The 17,827-nt window shown below is 44.0% G+C and overlaps 1 protein-coding gene across 3 annotated transcripts; it reads left to right on the forward strand.

Annotated features, from left to right (window-relative positions):
- The first annotated feature begins 330 nt into the window (after nucleotides 1–330).
- Nucleotides 331–17,602, forward strand: LOC131674424 (S phase cyclin A-associated protein in the endoplasmic reticulum). Of its 3 annotated transcripts, none has more exons than XM_058953105.1 (15): nucleotides 331–508; nucleotides 934–1,155; nucleotides 1,217–1,681; nucleotides 1,750–2,098; nucleotides 2,167–2,818; nucleotides 2,892–3,418; nucleotides 3,479–4,235; nucleotides 4,297–4,725; nucleotides 4,797–4,909; nucleotides 4,976–5,099; nucleotides 7,349–7,515; nucleotides 12,834–13,311; nucleotides 14,009–14,182; nucleotides 16,407–16,580; nucleotides 16,641–17,602. In XM_058953105.1, exons 2-15 carry the CDS (start codon nucleotides 945–947, stop codon nucleotides 16,722–16,724), a joined length of 4,704 nt encoding a protein of 1,567 aa, XP_058809088.1. In that variant the 5' UTR covers nucleotides 331–508; nucleotides 934–944; the 3' UTR covers nucleotides 16,725–17,602. The 3 variants fall into 3 exon arrangements, with proteins under 3 accessions (XP_058809088.1, XP_058809085.1, XP_058809087.1); XM_058953102.1 differs by having other exon boundaries at nucleotides 2,167–2,812; XM_058953104.1 differs by having other exon boundaries at nucleotides 2,173–2,812.
- Nucleotides 17,603–17,827: the final 225 nt, after the last annotated feature.

The following is a 17,827-nucleotide window of genomic DNA, read 5'->3' on the forward strand; positions in this document are numbered from 1 at the left end:
TTTTGGAGTTGATGAATTTTTTAAAATTTTTTAAATAATTTTAAATATATATAATTATACATGAAAAGTAAATTTGTATTCTTTAATTAATACATGTTTATATTTTAGCAATAGTCTTGAAGATTTCAAATTAAATTTATTCAAAACTTTTATAATTAGATTTTGTCAAAATCTGAATACAATTATAGTTTCTCATTTAACTATAAAATAGAAAAAATGTACTAGTACTACATACGTATAGTTACTCGCGCGCTCGGCGCGGCAAAAGGCTGAATGAGCACGCTTTTAGCATTGTCAGTTTTACCGTGGTTTCGCCAATGACTAGTCTCTGTCAAAAAATGTCAACTGTACTGTCTTCTCGCGACTTCACGGATCTTACGCATGTTTCAGATTTGAGGAAAATTCATTAAACCGGAAAAAACCATTCGACTATAAGATAATTTTTTTACATCGATTTCATTAACGACCTATTGTTTGTCAAACAACCAGAACACATAACCTTTAAATGGTGCGTAATATGTTCTCAGATTAACACACTTATTTTACTACTCCTATTTTGTAAACCGAAAAATCAAGTTAAACGGAGGGTCTTTCAAGTCGTGCAGTAATTGTCTGCAGATTTAAGGTGTCGTTGAGGTCACGATAATGAATTTTTCGCTTGTACTACAGCATTGAATTTTGTTTTAAGGCAATCGTATGAACGTAAACAAAGTTTGGTGTACTCTAAACAAATGATTTTGTGGCATTTTATGCGCTTCAAATTATTAATTTTTTCTTTGTATCATTTAATATCATTAATTTTAAGAATTTTATATTTATGCTTTAGAATTACTTATTTAAAAATTACAAAATTATAAAATCAAGATTATTTTTATCTATAAATTCAACTATTCATTATTCAGTGATGCCTTTATTATATCAGTATCATTACAGATATCATCATAATGTCAGATGTAAGGTTGTTAGTGCAGGAAGAAGGCAGAGCAGCTAGGAACTTGATAGCCTTCAATGTTCCATTAGAGTCTGATAGCATTGAGAAAATTACACGCAAACCACCAAGTGTTCCTAGAATTCTACAATCAGCCAATACAAAGCGATCAATCAAAACTAATGCTCGAGTACGATCAGCTTCAACTGGTCGTGATAAGCGATCAGGTATGTCTTAATCAGTTCTCTATTCTTGAGAGTCTGAAATTTATGTATTTTGTTATTGTAGAGTTACAAGCTAGGTACTGGGCATTTCTGTTTGGAAATCTTCAGCGTGCAGTTGATGCTATCTATGAGACTTGTGAGGAGGATGAGAATATTTCAGAATGTAAAGAGGTGATCTTGGTTTTGGAAAATTACACTCGTGATTTTCACAATCTCATAGAATGGTTCAAAGTCAAATGGGCTTATGAAACTTTCCCACCACCCTTGAGAAGAACTCCTCTGGCATGGGAAGTTAGGAAAACTTCTCCATGTAGAATGTGGAATTCAAATGTAGTTCCCAAGCCTGGAAGCCCTTTGCAAAGAACAAGCCCTATAAGTCCTATTGATCATACAATTGTTGAGCAAACCATCATTGAACATAAAGTGACTATTACTGATAATAAAACCGAATCATTAGGAAAACCGGATGTTGGCGTGAGAAATCCAAAAATTGTCAAAGAAACTAAAAATCAAGGTTCAAAAAATGATGGTAAATTGATTTTACTTCTTATTTTGGTTTTTCATATTCATTATCTTAAAGTAAATTATTTATTTTAGGTAAAATATTAAAGGAAAAACCAGTAGTATCCAAAGTGAACACAAGATCAACGAGCGTTCTAAAACGTCCATCATCTGCCAATGAGCCTAAAGTTTTATCCGAGAGTAATGCTAATGCGAAGATCAATACCGACACTAAAAATACTAACATGACACGAAATATCACTCGACCTCTACAACCAAATATAAATCGTACGAAACCGCCGGATATTCATCCTAATAACGTTAACAACGAAAATAATATTGATGGGGTTATCAAGAAAAACAATGATCTCAAAAAAGATATTGAGACTATGAAGAATCAAATAAATACAAACTTGAATAAGAATTGTACTGCTAATAATATAAGGTATATTTTTTTATTTTCTGACTACTGACGAAATAAAGCCTTACTGTACGTGTAATAAAAATTTTTAGTTCCAGTCCACCAGAAATAAAATCAGCACCAAATACCAATGCCGCTAGATTGCTAATGAAGCCAACAAGCCCAATGACAACCGCACCAAAATCAAAACCAAATCTACCAAAACCAGCATACTCAATGGTCTCTCGAATGAAATCAACACTTGGCAATGTGCCATCAGCACCGACTCAACAAGAACCACCGAAAATTACCCGAAGTAAAACAACTTTAGGTGTTAAAGGTTCCGCAGCTCCAAACAAAATTCGACCAGGAACGTCTGTTATCGTACGTAGACGAATGCAAGCTCAACAAGAAACGGAAGATGTGAGTGCTTCAGTGGAAGTGTTAACAACAAAGTCCAAGCCGAAGCTCGACGTCGATGGTTGGCAAACGGTGAAAAGTCGTACACGTCGTGGCAGTACTCACAATTTGAACATATCAACGAGATTTCATAAACCTAGTACTGCTACCTCTATGCCGGCATTGTGTATCGACTCTGGGAAGAAGAAAGAGGCAACTATAGATGGCAAACAAAAGAGGAGGAACATTGGTGGGAAGGTCGATAAGAATGTCACTAATGAAGTAGTGAAAGTCAAGACGGATCTCAAGGTCGAGAAGGCTAAGAGAGACGAAGGCAAACTTGTCAATGAAGAATTGAAAGTAACGGCTATTTATATCAATACTCTTTTCAATCAATGTACCGATCGAATGTTAACGATAAATATTTATTTATTTGTAGAGTAAAAGTGCATCAACTAATATAACCGAGACGAAATCGACGTCGCAAACAATTGCAGCGATTTTCGAAAGCGAGGCTGAATTGTTGGAAAAGCGAATTCAACAATTTATGGCTGCCCAAGCAGAACGTGAGCGTATCATTCTCGAAGAAGAGCGAAAAACCGAGGAAGCAGATTCCCAAAGGTCAAAGCAACTTTCGGACGAGGAAGCGTCACTTCAACGTCAGATTCTTGAATTAGAATCTACGGAGATCGATATAGACACAGAGACAGATGAAACTGACGGAGAACTAGTGTTGGATACCGAAGATTTGCCGCTTCAATCTCTGAGCAGTGCCGACGAGAATGATGAAATGAGTTTGGAGGATCGCTATGAAAATATGCTCGAGGGTATGTCGTGGGCTGAACGAATGGATACTCTGGCTCAATTGCAAGCGCTGGTCGCTCGACATCCAGGAAGGGCGTTGGAATTGCATCAGAAACTTTCGTCGCCATCGAGGAAAAGATCTTTACCGGAAACTCTCAAAAGGTAAGTTAGATTTTTTTTGTTAGCGCGATCATTATATTGTGATTTCGGAATACTTTTTAGGTATCAAGCGAAACAAGCTTGCGCGCAACACAAACGACAGAAGCTATTAAAGGAAAAGTCTCAGCGTCTCCGCGAGTTGTTGAACAAAGTTGAAGACGTGAAGATAGCAAAGAATCAATTGATCGAAGACAAGCGGATACGCCTGGAAATGAAATTGAAAAGGGCGGAGGAAAATAGAACGCAGCATTTGTTGGAAATCGTGAGAAAAGCTCATGACGAAGATTCCAAATTGAAAGAGATAGCATTCATTAACGAGTTGGAAGCGCAAAACAAACGACACGATTTCATGGCTTTGTGTCAAGAGCAAGAGGAAAGACTGCAGGGAATTCAGGAAGAACGTCAACGTCGTCAAGAAGAGAAAGCAGCCAAAGAAGCCGCAGCTGAAGAACGTCGTCGTGCTCTGGAAGCCGAGCGTCAACTACGCATTCAACGTATGCGACAAGCTCGTCGCGAGCGAGAGGAACGCGTAGGCAAGATGCAACTGGAACGTGAAAAGGAACGTCAAGAACTTGCACGCGAGAAAGCTCGCGATCGCGAGGAAAGACTGTCGGCTTTACATGCAGCTCAATTGGCTAATCAGGAAGAATTACAAAAGAAAATTGCACAGAAACAACAAGAATCTGCGAGAAGGCATGTGGAAAATATCGAACATATTCGTCAGCGAGCTATTGAATCGTCGATTATGAGAGCTGAGGAAGTTCCACCTACGTTGAAGAGTTATCCGAGTTTAAAACAGTGCACGCTTTGTAGTAAAATGGTATGTACTCGAATACAACAAGAATATTACATGATTTTTAAAAAAACAATCGTATTTTTAGATTTTAAACGAAGTCCAGTTATTATCTCACCTAAAAGGCAAAGTTCACTGCGAAGCAGTGCGAAAGGTGCACGATGGTCGAGAACCCTGCCGCGATGAGCTTCAAAAGTTCAATATCTCACAAATCAAAGATTATCAAAGTCCAGCAGACACCGACAATCGAGTAGCCAAGGAAAAACAAAAAGCGTTAAAACGACGTAGTCGAAAAATCAAACAACGTATGACCGCCAGAAGTCAGGAGTATGAAGATTTGGTTAAAAATAGCGATGGTGCTCATGTGGTTGATTCTTCGAATAAATCAAAATTCAGAAGAAATCTAAAAGAGTTGGATAAGCTTTGTCAGAATCACGCCAAAACTACATGGTCAGTTGTGGCTGTAGCTAGTTTAGAAAGGTGTCTCGGAGAAATCGCGAGAGGGTTTTCCAAATCGGTTAGTACGAGATTTATTTTTCTAGAATGTTTAGAAAATATAAACGTAATGCCGTTGATTGCACATTTTAGTGTCCTCTGGATCAAGATGCGTTTTCTCAGCTCTATGGCTTTGAAACACTGACGAACTTGTTGAACCTTTGTTTGAACATACAGAATAATACTACTTATACGTTACCAAATAAGTAAGCGTTATGTTTATAAATCAATCGAATACAAACTAAAATATTCTTCTTCAATTTGACTTACAGAAGTATCGTGTCGATATGCCGAGTGTACGTATCCGCTCTGAGCGGGCATTCGACAAACATCGAGGCTGTTTTACTAAGCAACAAAATAATTGTGATACTTGATCTCCTGATGCAGCGTCTTGAGGTAAGGTTTCTGCAATTCAAATCATTTTCTTCCTCATTCGCCTATACTTACCTACCGTAGACCATCCTCTAGTTTCTCACCTATCCGCTCGATGGCGCGCAACAACTAAAAAGATTTTCGTTTTCAATAGCACATTAGTTACTTAAAAAAAATACCGCAAGCATTAATCACGTTCATAATAAGAAACGAAAAAAAGTTGGTAAAGCTCGTCGGATCATCGGGCATCTCGCGTTTCTTTCTCTCTCTCTCTCTCTCTCTCTCTCTCTCTCTCTCTCTCTCTCTCTCTCTCCCTCTCCCTCTCCATCTCCCTCTTTCTCTCTTACTTGGCTACCGTCACGCAAAATTTTGAGCGACGCGAGCCGCCTGTCACTCGGATTAACGCTTGCGTGCCGTTGCCGCGCGAGACCGCGACGGCATTCCTTTCGACTTTTTTATTCTTCCTTCTTTTCCTACCGATAAGCTCTTTTTTTGCTCGAGTGGTTTTATGTAGTCGTTCTTTTTTTTTTACCGAGTTTCGATTAATGAGGATTTCGAAGGATTTAGCTTGGGTATTTTTTTTACTCATTTGAGAATTTCGGTGTTGTTTTGATTTTGGTTGCGCTTTCGTTGACGGATATACATTATGGACGTATGGTCAAGGAACTTTTCATTTCGAAAATTTTTGCGAGTAAATAATAGCCGTTAATAAGAAACTAATTTATTTTATCTCGACGCGCATTTTTCTTGTTGTCGTCGAAGCTAATCGATTAATAGGATTAAATCTTTTTTTTTTTTTTGTGAACTCACTGTCATCTAGAAAAACACACGAAGAAAATTTGTCGAAAAAATTAATGAATGGCACAAAGGCACAATAATATATCAATTCGATGCAATGCCAATAATTGTTTCACGGTTATAATACGCCCTGTAACGCTTGTCGTATCAAACAATAGATGCGATTCTGTGTATAAAACTGAAAGCTCGGCAGAAATGCATACGCGCATATGTATATATATATATATATATTTCATTTAGAGAAATCCGAAAATTTGAAAGGAAACGCTCGTAAATCGAACGGTTCCCTTACGAACTAATCGGCCGACGGACTTTTATTAGTGCGTACGCGTGTCCCTTTTTCGGTCGCGGATCATTGAACAGAAAGACACAGTACAAGGGTCCGCGATTTCCGCAAGTTGAAATTTACAATTTTTCTCTCGAGGGGAGAGTTTTTCCCGGATATTGTCGGCACGTGTTTGATGCAGTTTGTCATTGTTCCGATTGCGCGCTCGCGCAGCTTCATTCGCTTGGTATTTTGATTGCCAGGAAACGCGAGGAACGAGTTTCTTCTTCTTCTCTTTTGCTCTTTGGATGGATTATATTTAGTCGGTCGACGTATTTTGTGTGCGGCTGTTCAAAGTGTGGGTAAAGCTGGGGTTTAATTCGATGCGAGGGATATTTTCTCAGTTTGGTGGCCGATTGACATCCGGATTGAAGTGTTTTGGGATATTTTAAAAACTTTAGAATGACTTTGAAATAACTTTGAAAGGCTTCTGTTATTCGCCTACTCGAGTGGAGGCTAAAGGTATACTTACGAAAAAGTTCCATTTCTTAACGCAGGTTTTTCCATTTCCACGACTCTCTTCCTCGAAGTTTCCCTAACAATTGAAACACCGATCTTTGCAATGGTAGTGAATGATCGACCGTTTCAATAAATAAAGGAATTACTCGAAAATAATCTGTGCCTTAATTTTTCATCCATATCATACCTACGCCTCCATAAATTTCCTTCCCGTTAGACTGACATTTCTCGCATCATCATCATCATTCAGCGCTCATTTTGTGAAAAGTATAGGGAAAAAAATCACTCCCATCCCCGCGTCGAACCAATCACCGTCAAACGCTTTCCACCCTCTCTTTAAAAAAAAAAAAGCATTACAAAAGACAAGTAAAGGGAAAAAAGTGAGTGCTCTATGCGGCGAAAAAAAGCTCTGTGAAAGGCGCAAATGACGAATCGCACTTGGCGACACAAAGCGTGACGTCACTAAAAGCTCCGAGCGCTAATGCATTGTCGGTCGCGCGCGTACTACGTGGCGCGGCGGAGGGGGGCAGAGGAGTGAACCTTTTTGAGGCTGTGCCGTTTATGACGAATGCGCTAGCGTTTGGATTTTCATCTCGCTCTCTCGTTGTAAATGATCGCTGCGTACATTCGAAGTTAAAAATAGTATTGAGTTGTATGTTTGTTTTTAATGCATTATTTGTTGAAATCGCAGGCAGTAACGAGTCTCGACGACGCGAGTCAAGCGCAGGAGATGACCGCCAATGGCTGCAATGGAAATGGTTCGGTGGCTGTGGCGGCGACTCAACTTCTTTGCACTCTCGTACCTGATAATCCATTCGACAAGCTAAGCTTACAATCGCGACTTCAGGACATGGTTGGGTAAGTTTAATGCCGAATTCCTTCAACATAGATACTTTCTTCTGTCTCGCAAATAAATTGCTTTGTGTAAATATTGTACGAGTGTGAAATTTGGCCAAAACCATCTCGAGTTTCAAGTCGCTCAAAGATATACAGGCAAAAATACACGCGCGTGAAAGAAAAGCGCGAGCGAGGAAAAAGAGAGAGAGAGAGTGAGAGAAACTATGTTGGTAACCCGAACATCGAGAGACCACCCATAAAATGCGTTTTTGTGTCTAGAAGAGCCGTCAGTCAGTCACACAGATATTTACTCAAGGCGATCCGATATCCACTATATCTACGGGCACCTGGGTCAACTTCCTGGTTGGTGCAACCCTTTTTATGGAACGCGCTTCCGATTTTTTTTCTTCTCCTATTTTCGTCGGCGTAACTGGAGTCGCGCGGAGAACAATTTTTTTGCGTGACTATTCGTATTAGTACGTACTTTAATTTCCGGAGGAAAAGAAACGAAAAGTCACGCTTTAATCTGGCCTGTTGTTGATTATTGAAATTCGATTCGTGAACGTGCTGCTTTAACGAGACACCATTCGCGGCGATGTAAATCGATATCAAATGGAAAATACTGTAAATAAAACTTTCCAAATCTCATTAACGCAAATCAAACATTCGGCGATCGATGAGTAATCTGAATCTTATGGAAATTAAAAATCTGCTAATCCTCCGTCTATCTGAGAAAGAATCTATCCAGCTGCTTACATCGTCGTCAGCGTCTTGAAGGAAAAGAAATCATCGAGCAAACAGTCTAATCCCAGAGCGAAGCATCTAATCAAGCGACGGGATTAAGCCGTGTAATTGGCCCTTGGCGGCTTTGTGTACCTATGGTCGGCGAAAAGAGAAGAATTTTTATTCGCTGACTATCGATCCGTCCAATTATCCACTTTGCAAGCCTTTCTTCTTGATTTTGACAATCGTGTTGGCGCACAATTGCGTGGAAAAAAAGTTTCGTTGGAAAGGGAGCGCGAATTACGGAAGACGTCGATGCGCCCGCTCGGCACTAATGCGCCTTTTGTGAATATCATAACGACGGAGAATTTTTCCTTTTCAGCAAATAGAAAACGGAGAGGAGCGGCAGCTTGTAATTTAAATCGTTGACCTTTGTTGCGTGGAAAAATCGATGACATCAAATATCGAGTTGAAACATAATCGAACGTCTTACGTACCTCTCTCCCCTTTCACCTTTCAAAATCCAAGCAGAGCGTCTGAAACAAAAGCCCTTTTCACCCTCTAAGTAAACAGCCGCTCGCTATAATTACAAGCTTGAGCTATATGGCATCGGATCGATGGGCCGAGTTGTAAAAAAAAAGATGTGAAATCAAATCAAGGAAAACGAGGTCAACCGGTCGTTTGATCTTGGCGCTCGCAGCACGTAATTCGATTTTCTAGCGAATTATGTATCGCGAGAGCGCAGAGCCTCACCTTTCCTCTGCGTGTGTATCTTGCTCCATTAGTCCTGACTTGTTCCTTCTTCGCTTTCTCTCTCTCTCTTTCTCTCTCTCTCTCTCCAAGAGATGCATTACTTTTCGTTAGTTGTTTGAAGACGAACAACTACTTATCTACTTACAACGGATTGATTCGAGGAAATATCATTGGATTTTCTTTTTCTTTTCTTTTCGTTGGTTCTTTATTATTTTTACTCTCGACATTACATAAAAAATTTTTATTAAAAGAAATATTAATTATCCAAATTTAAAGTAACCTTTGATTCATCTATTTCAATTTCTATTTCATACGAATGGAGATGTTTGCCCAATTACCTTCGTGTAAAACGTCCATACTCTCGTCAACAGTAAAGTGTACTCAAATTAATGAACCCACCAAAGACTAAAAAAAAGTTCTGCATCATCACTAGAAAAAACACGCGCGCACACATGCTCCCGCTTATCACAAAATTTATGACGCAGCTATATATATACTTATATAATAGCATGCGCATCGACGAGGAATCATCATGAGAAAAAGAGAGAGAGAAACACACACACACACAAATAAACCGAAGAAATAATCCAACAAAATGATTTTTGCGTGGCGCGGCAGTATAATGTGCGGCCCATCAATAACCCGAAAAGCCCGAAGAGACAGAGAGAGAGAGAGAGAGAGAGAGAGAGAGAGAGAGAGAGAGAGAGAGAGAGAGAGAGAGAGAGAGAGAGAGAGAGAGAGAGAGAGAGAGAGAGAGAGAGAGAGAGAGAGAGAGAGAGAGAGAGAGAGAGAGAGAGAGAGAGAGAGAGAGAGAGAGTCTAAGGGATATATTCCTTGGGCGGCCGCGTAATCTGCTAATGGACTCCGAATTCAACCCCTCGATACTACACATACACTCGAACGCTCTTTCATGGTTGCGCGCTGCAAAAACTCTTTTTACGCTCGCCGACCGATACTTCCACCTTTTTTTGTCGCTTTGTGGGACTGCGCGTGTCTCTTTCTCTGTGACTGACTGGAGCGCTTCTTCTTTTTGCGCTGACGACTGATAATCGAGCAGACTCTTTTTCCTCGATCTGGATGAAATTATCTTACCAGTATACCTGCCTTCCTCGAAGAATGCCGATTTATTTATGAAGGTTAACCAAATGTCTGCTCTCGCTATCGAATGTCTTTCGTCTAGCTGCATTCTTACATTTTATTGTCGAACGAATAGCCGAATTATATTTACAGCGACGCGTGACCGCCGCTGCGACTCTGCTGGGGGGAGAAGGTTAGGCCGTAAAAGATAGAGGAACTAATTACGGAGGAAGGTGAATCAGGCCAGCTGATGTTTCTCGAGCATCTGCCGCGCAGATGATCCGTTTCCTTTTTTCTTTTTAATTTTTTGTGTTTCATCGACGGTCATCTGCCCCGCGCGTCCATCGATTTTTATTGCCGAAAAGCGCGTTTATTTGAGAAGCGACGACGCGCGTCAGACGTGCACGCCGGAGAGCATCCATTCCGCTCCGCAAACAGTCGCGCACACACAACACTCAGCGTTCGAATTGGTAATGTATTGTAATGCGCGTAGCGGCTCGCAGGATATTGCCACTTTCGCGCGCGCGCGCGACACGGCGCCTCTTTGCTCTCTCGGCGGCCGCTCGCCTAATAGCTTCTCCAGCTCCCTCCAGCCATATTTATTTGCCGTCCCGCGGCGCGCAACACAATAGTTCGGATAAATGATCGTCGGCGGCACCGAATGCACAGGAGGAGCGACTCTCGTCTCCGTGCGTCTCGCGAGTCCGTCGATCGCGAGACCGTCAGAATGCCGAGCGGGGGGGGGGGGGGGGGGGCAACAAAAAGAGCGCGGGCAAAACTGTCAGTTGGCATGATTGTTTCGCCGTGGGTATTATGCGCCATGAGAGAAAGGTGACACGTCCAGGGCGAGCGCCGGCTCGGGCACAACAATAGCGGGGGAAAAAAAAGTACATTGTCAGCAACGAGAGGGGCTATATAATTTCTGCGAGGCGAGCGCACTTGTCAATGGCAGGGGCCGAGGACACATCTCCAAGGCTGCTCGCTTCTGTAAATATTGTAACAAGTGTGCGCGAGTTGCCCGCATTGATGTAGTAGTCGTCGCTGGCGCTGTCAGGGATTGTTGTTGCGCGCGAGGGATGCGACGACGACGATAATGACGCTGAATCATCGACAGCTCTTCGCGAGGAGCTACCGGTTGCCGCGAGGATACAGAGAGAGAGAGAGGGTCATCGATCACACTTTGCGCGATTCGATTACACCGACACACCCGCCCATCCTAATCATTTACTCTGTCGTCATCATCAGCAGCCCTTTTAATCTTCCATTAGCAAGTCTTCGTTGGCTGCTCCTTTGCCAGTCGATGCTTTAATACCTTTATATCGCATCCCCTTGCGTCTGCCTATATGAAATAATCATATGGTTAGCTAATGGCTTGCGAGCGCCAGTGCGCAGAAAGGGGAGGGTTGAGATTGAGCGCGCACGGGGGTGCAATAAATAAATTCACTGGCGCGCGCGTCTATCTACAAGGCTCTTGCTTTTCGGCCTATGCCTCATTTGCGTCTCATCTCTCCTCGGACGCGTAGGCTTCGCTCCACTGAAGCTTCCTTCATTCGATATGTTTTCCTTTTGTTCGCAAGGAAAGCCAAGTCTTTTCATTTTTCCTCCGACGGATTCCTCGGTTTACAGGAAATCTCAAGACACTGGACGACATTTCCAAAGTCCTTTTGAAATCTCAAACACGACACGGGTTACGTGATAACGTTACCGTAATTTGTTTTACAGAACCTTTTCCTCGCTTCATGTTTGTTTGTTTTCTTTTGCGAGAAGCTGGAGCGTTTCTGATTTCTTTTTTACGGCAAAAATAATACGTTTTCTAATCAATCCGCAAAATGTCTGGTTATTGTGCAGAGTGTTGAAAAAAAAAAATTAGCCCGTATTGTGTGGCATTAAAAAATTGAACGCGTCCACGTGAATTGTTATACCCAAGACTGCCGATAAAACAATGCACAAACTAATCCTCAGTTGCAAAAATACGGGGACGACGAGCGCTCGTGCGCATCTCATCAGCGAATTTGCGCTGGTGAGGGGTGTGACAGGAACGACGTATGAATGGCGTAATAGAAAAAAAGGCCCTTGTCGTACTTGCTTATCGTTCAAATGACGCGCGAAACATCGATCGGGATTAGCAGCATGCGACAGTTGGGCACACTCTCGCCCTCGTTGGCTTTCGATTAGAGAGCGAGAGAGAGAGAATTGCAAAACAAGTGCTCGCCTCGCCTGCGCGATGATCTTTTGTGTCGCGGAGCCTGTTATTCTTTCGGCGTCGCTCCCTTTCTTGCTGTTGTTGCTCGCATTTTACAGCTGGATCTATCGCCGACGCAAAGATAATATTGTAGTTCGCGCATATTGGCGAGAGTTAGCGCCGCTTAAAGTGTCTAGCTCGGACAATACATTTAGCGTCATTCGACATTGTATTCTTAGGACGACGAGCAGAGTCGAGATTAGAGGATGCGCGAAAAGCCTGCATAAAATTAATGCCGATGAATGTGCCTCGAGTCCCGGAGAAGAGAGAGAGGGAGAGTCATCGGCTTCCATGGCGCAGCCAAAATAAAGTCAGTCTCGATTTCAATCTTGCAAATTGAAGGCTCCCCACCCTTCGTCGCGTACCGTGCTCCGGCCCCGTGTATATACATCAGAATTACCCGCACTGATGTTATAATCCTCTCGTGTTACGCTGTCACGCACGCCTCGCGTCACGGCCCCCTCGCCGCGCATATGCGCGCACGCGCGCGCGCGCCAAGTGCCGGTGAAGCTTGAAAAATAATGCTTTTGCCCGTTTGTTGCAGATACTTGATGACGAGTGGCCTCGTCGAGCGCGTGAGTCGGCACAGCCGGGCGATGATCGAATCCGACTTCTTGCTCGAGCCGGAACGCGAGTGCCCGCTGCTGACGGCCTCGTACGACCTGCTGTCGCGCGTGTGCGCGCACTTGCGGCGCGCGCCGGGCGCCACTGCCGTGCCGACGCACGACGGCTCGTCGGTGGCCTCCAACGAGGCCGCCTCGGAGGGCAACGGCGCGGCCGCGTCGCAGCCCTGCGCGGAGCCGTCGTCGGCCCAGGCGCACCTGCTCGGCCTGCTGAGCTCGACCGAGGCCGCCGGCGTCATCGGCGCTCTGTACGCCAGCGTCGCGCTCGCCGCGCTGGCCAAGCCCGCGACCTCGCCCTCGTCGCCGGTCCAGCCCCAAGGCGGCCCCGCCAAGAGTCTGGCTAGCAAAGGACTGAAGCTGCTCAGGTGCATGGCCGAGCTGGACCTGCAGAAGCTGCAAGTGAGTCCGCGCACGACGATCGCCGATCGAGAGAAGAAGACCGACACTGGGGGAAGAGAGAGAGAGGAGAGCGTAAAGCGATCGAGTATGAAAGGGAATAGCTAATAAAGCAGAGGCGGTCTATAATCGTTTGCGGTCTCTCGTCGCGATCCCCGCGGGAATGGAAAGCCACACGAGAAAAGATCATCATCCAGAGAGAGAGAGAGAGAGAGAGAGAGAGAGAGAGAGAGAGAGAGACGCATATGCGCTCTGCTGTACAATTGAATTTTCGCGTTGTGGAGGGTGCCACCCGTCGTGACGTCTCAATCGTGCACCTGAGAGAGCCTTCTTTTTACGATTTGGGGGCGCGCGCCGCGCGACGCGTACGCATCTGCGATCGCGCGCGTCCTCGTTCTCATCCCCGACCGATGATTAATAAATTGCGCTGGGCCGCCACGCGGAGGCGGAATATTTCTGGTGTCGCTCGACGCGTCTGCGTCTGCACGTCCGCGCAAGCTGCAAGTCAATTAAGCAATTAGGACTCGGCGCTGCCGTCGCTCGACCCTTTTCGCGCGCGATTGACGGCCCGGCGCGGAAGCTTTCTTCGCTCTCGCGCGATCGACACGCTCTCGCCTGTCTATTCTCGCTGCCGCGACGACGTCGACGTGCCTGGGACATTTTCGATTCATTAGCCTGGCCTTTGCCCCTCTCCTTGCAGACTCTGCTCGGCGCCGAGGGGACGAGTTTGCAGTGGCGTCTGACCGCCAGCCATCTGATCGCGAGACTGTCGCGCGAGTCGGAAGTGACGACGACCATGATATCCAGCTGCCAGCTGCTGGGCGAGCTGTTGGTTGTGCTTGGCTACTTTGCCGTCAACAATCCCGACAATCAGGTATAACGCGGCGATAAGAGAGGGAGAGAGTGGCGAATTTATGTCGCGCCGAGCGCGGCTCCGTATCGGAGCGGGGCCCGCGCTCTGGAATTCCGCCTGCGAGACCGTTCTACCGATAAGCGCGGCCTTTAATTAATTCGTCGGCGGGCTTGAAGGATGCGCCTCCTCTCCGTCCGATAACTCGGCGGGTCCTCCGCCGAGCGGGGGTCACGCGCGAATCGCTCGGTTCTCCCGGCCGAGGCGAACAAAGAAACCGCGGCGGACGCCCGGAAAACCGCCGCGATAAAGGCGCGGCAAGCGAGCCGGACCGAGAGCCAGATCCAACTGGAAAATCGGGCGTCGTCATCGTCTCGTGTCTGCTTAGCATAAAAATGCCGCCGACGCGATAAGGAGCTGAGCCTCTTTGTCCCCGATGCAGACGCATTAGCACGGGTAGATGAGTTATGACGACGCGATAAGGGCCGCCCGAAAAAGTCGGGAGATGGCGATTTCGCAAAAGGACCAGGTTGCGTAACCCGCACACGCACGCACGCACACGCGGACCACGGAATTCCGCGGAGTCCGTCTCACCTCATCAATAATTCCAGCTAATGTATGCTAATCCAGGCGCGCGAGCGCAGCGGCGAAATAAAGAGATTTATTTGCCGAAGGAGGACGGCTTCTTCATGCATATTCACGAGCGAGCTACGTATTATGAGCGGCGCTTGACAATTTCTTCGGCCGGGACTTGTAGGAAGTGGATTTTTTTACTTTCGCGCGATAGCATAATTTATTTTTCGGCGCACGGTGGCCCGTAATAATTTTTTCTTTTTATTTCCTTGAGATTGTGACGCATTCTTGATCGAGGATTTGCATTGAATCGACATTTTCGAACGTCATGTTAGATATCCGTTTGTTTGTTAATTTACGAAAGAATGGATGTCTCGTAAGGTAACACAGCCAAGCAGCTTACGGGTTAGAAAGTACGTATCGTTGATTGAAAGCAGTAAACATTTAATCGACAGATCGCTACGAGCTTTGAAGTCTAATAATGAGAAAAAGATGTATACATACGTGAAAAGCCTCTACATAGGCGTGTAGACGTTAGACAAAACACACTCAGGACCCTCCCCATCGATATTGCCGTAGAGATATATTTATATCGAGTCTGAGTGCATCGTCGCCACACGTCTCTCTCGTTCCCTTTTTATTTCACTAGACTATGTGTGCTGCTGCTGCTGCTGCTGCTGCTGTTGCTGTTGTAAGTGTCGGCCACCTTTTTGGTCTGTCACTCGTCGTTGTAATGAAAATCGACGGGAGAATAATGGAAAAGCAATCGGCAAAAAAAGGGAATCGTGTACCGCTCGTTTGTTCGGATAAGGGTTCGATTAATTTTTGTCGATTGAACTGCGCGAGCTGCGTGTTTGATGAGGAATTTCGGTTGAATCTTTCATACTTTTTAAGTGCTCTCTGTATAGCTTTCAACTTTTGCCTCGTCGCGATGAGCCAATGCGATTTTTTTTAATTACTTATTTTATTTTTTCACGCTGCACTTTGCAGCTCATCGTTAACACGATTTCCCTTTGCCGACGCACTGATTTCATTTTCGATAGCTAATGAAGGGACGCGTCAGGGAGAATCTTTCGACGCAACTGCTGAACCGAAACACGAGGATAGGAAACGACATTGTAACGTACGAAATGGTCGCATCCCGAGCAAATTCATTATGCACGTCCGCGCACGTGCGGGTTAAGCAGCAACACTTGCCCGCGCGTCCGGGTCATAGGCGCAGGTGTTGTGTGTTTCTTGCAAGACGCGCTTGTTCCACCTGTGCGCTTTTCCCACGAAGTTGTACAAGACAAGAAAGAAAAAACGGTTTTTTTTTTCTTTTTCTTTCGCTCGCGAACGTTTTTGACTCCAAGAGCTCTCGCTCGAAAGTTTCGTTGGCATTTTCACGAGGTTCGCGGGCTTTCTGAGTTTCGCAATCATCAAGCAGATTAACTTGCAACGAATCTTCCAAAGACTTTTAGGCATTTCGAAGAGCGTCTTAAATCTTCGACAAAATGCTAGAGTTAAAATTTTTTCAATCTGCAAAATCCCAACAAATGTCCGACGGTCAGAAGCACCTCGGTACCACGACAGAAGAGACATTAGATATTGAGAGATTTCAAAGGAGCTTATTATTCAAAAGTACGCCACACGCATAGACAATCATTTATTGAATAAACTGAATTCTTTGTTACAGTTGGTTTTACAGTCAGCCGGCTCAGGTCCAAGTGTCTTACAGCAGCTTTGCACGCTATCCTTTCCCTTTTACGGCGATCCTAAACTTGCTGGATTCACCCTTCCAACCCTCCTAGCAGCCACCCATGAGAATTCAGAGGCTGCCGCCATTTTATCCTGCGAGATGTCCTACGAGGTATTATAGACATTCATGACCTCCCTATGAAGGAATCGAATGAATTTTTTTTGCTCGCAGCTGTTGAAGGAATATCGCGACTCTGAGCAAGGCAAACTCAACCCACTCGTACGGCTGCTAAGGACATCTCCTTCCAATTCGTGAATCGGCAGGATACTGGAAATAGTCAATGCTTGTAACTTAGCTGCGCATTTTTCGCGTTTGAAAATAACACAATGATCTTGCATTTAATTTCGAGAAACGAAAGAATTAATGTTTCATAGTCAAAAATTGTACTTACAACGGCTAATTTCTTTTTTAGAATTATAATACGAATATTTCCAAATGTGTCTGTGGTAAGATCTCGGATACTTGGCGTTTTATAAGGATAACAGATGAATGATAGTTGTATGTGAGAAAAAAAACAATCGTTCATTATAATGAAAACGGTGCTAAAGATTCTTCAGAAACTCACAAAAAAAAGTAGCAATCATCATTCGTATATGACTTACAGAAAAAAAAGTACTAACCGAACTGTATAAAATTATGTGATACCGCTATCGTGCAATTTTTTCGAAAAAAAATATTGAAAGCCTTTGTTTTTCTCTGTCTCGAGTGATGTTAATCTAGTATTATATAGCAATAAATGACTTCGCTGTGAACGCAAAGTGATAATTAACAGTTTTTTCGCTAAGACGTATGTATAAATACACACCACTAGTCTTGTAGATACAAAAATGAAATGTATACCTTGTAACACCAAATTTAGTTCGCCACGTACACGTAAACAAACGTATTAAAAAAAAAGAAAAAACGCGGGAAAAAACTTTATAGTCACATAAGTTTAATATATAAGTGAATTAATGTATTTGTAACCCGAGAGTATTGTATTATTTTTCCACATATCGTCGAATTTGTGTCAGATATATGTAATTGCAACTCTCGGCCTCTTTCTTTATACGTTAATTTTCTCTCTCACTCTTCAATTGCATGACTCAAGAATTCCATTTGAAAAGAATAATCACAATAATAAGAAAAAGCAATGGATAACAAAGCCTCGTGTGTTCTCGTCATTAACCGTTAAATCCCTCCTCCTCGCGCGCAGCACATAAATCTCTTCCTCGTTACACATCTCGGGCCCCGGAGAGATTTTTCTAAAAAGCCGCGTTGACGCGATGTTTGTATCCGGCCAAGAAGAGGAGAGGCCACTCGAGCGAGACGCCGCTCTGTTTTGATCTGCCCCGATGCGTTTTGAGCGTTACGCATCT

The sequence above is a fragment of the Phymastichus coffea genome, unplaced genomic scaffold (assembly GCF_024137745.1).
Source record: "Phymastichus coffea isolate CEN01 unplaced genomic scaffold, Cenicafe_Pcof_1.1 PCOF00242, whole genome shotgun sequence".
NCBI lineage: Eukaryota > Metazoa > Arthropoda > Insecta > Hymenoptera > Eulophidae > Phymastichus > Phymastichus coffea.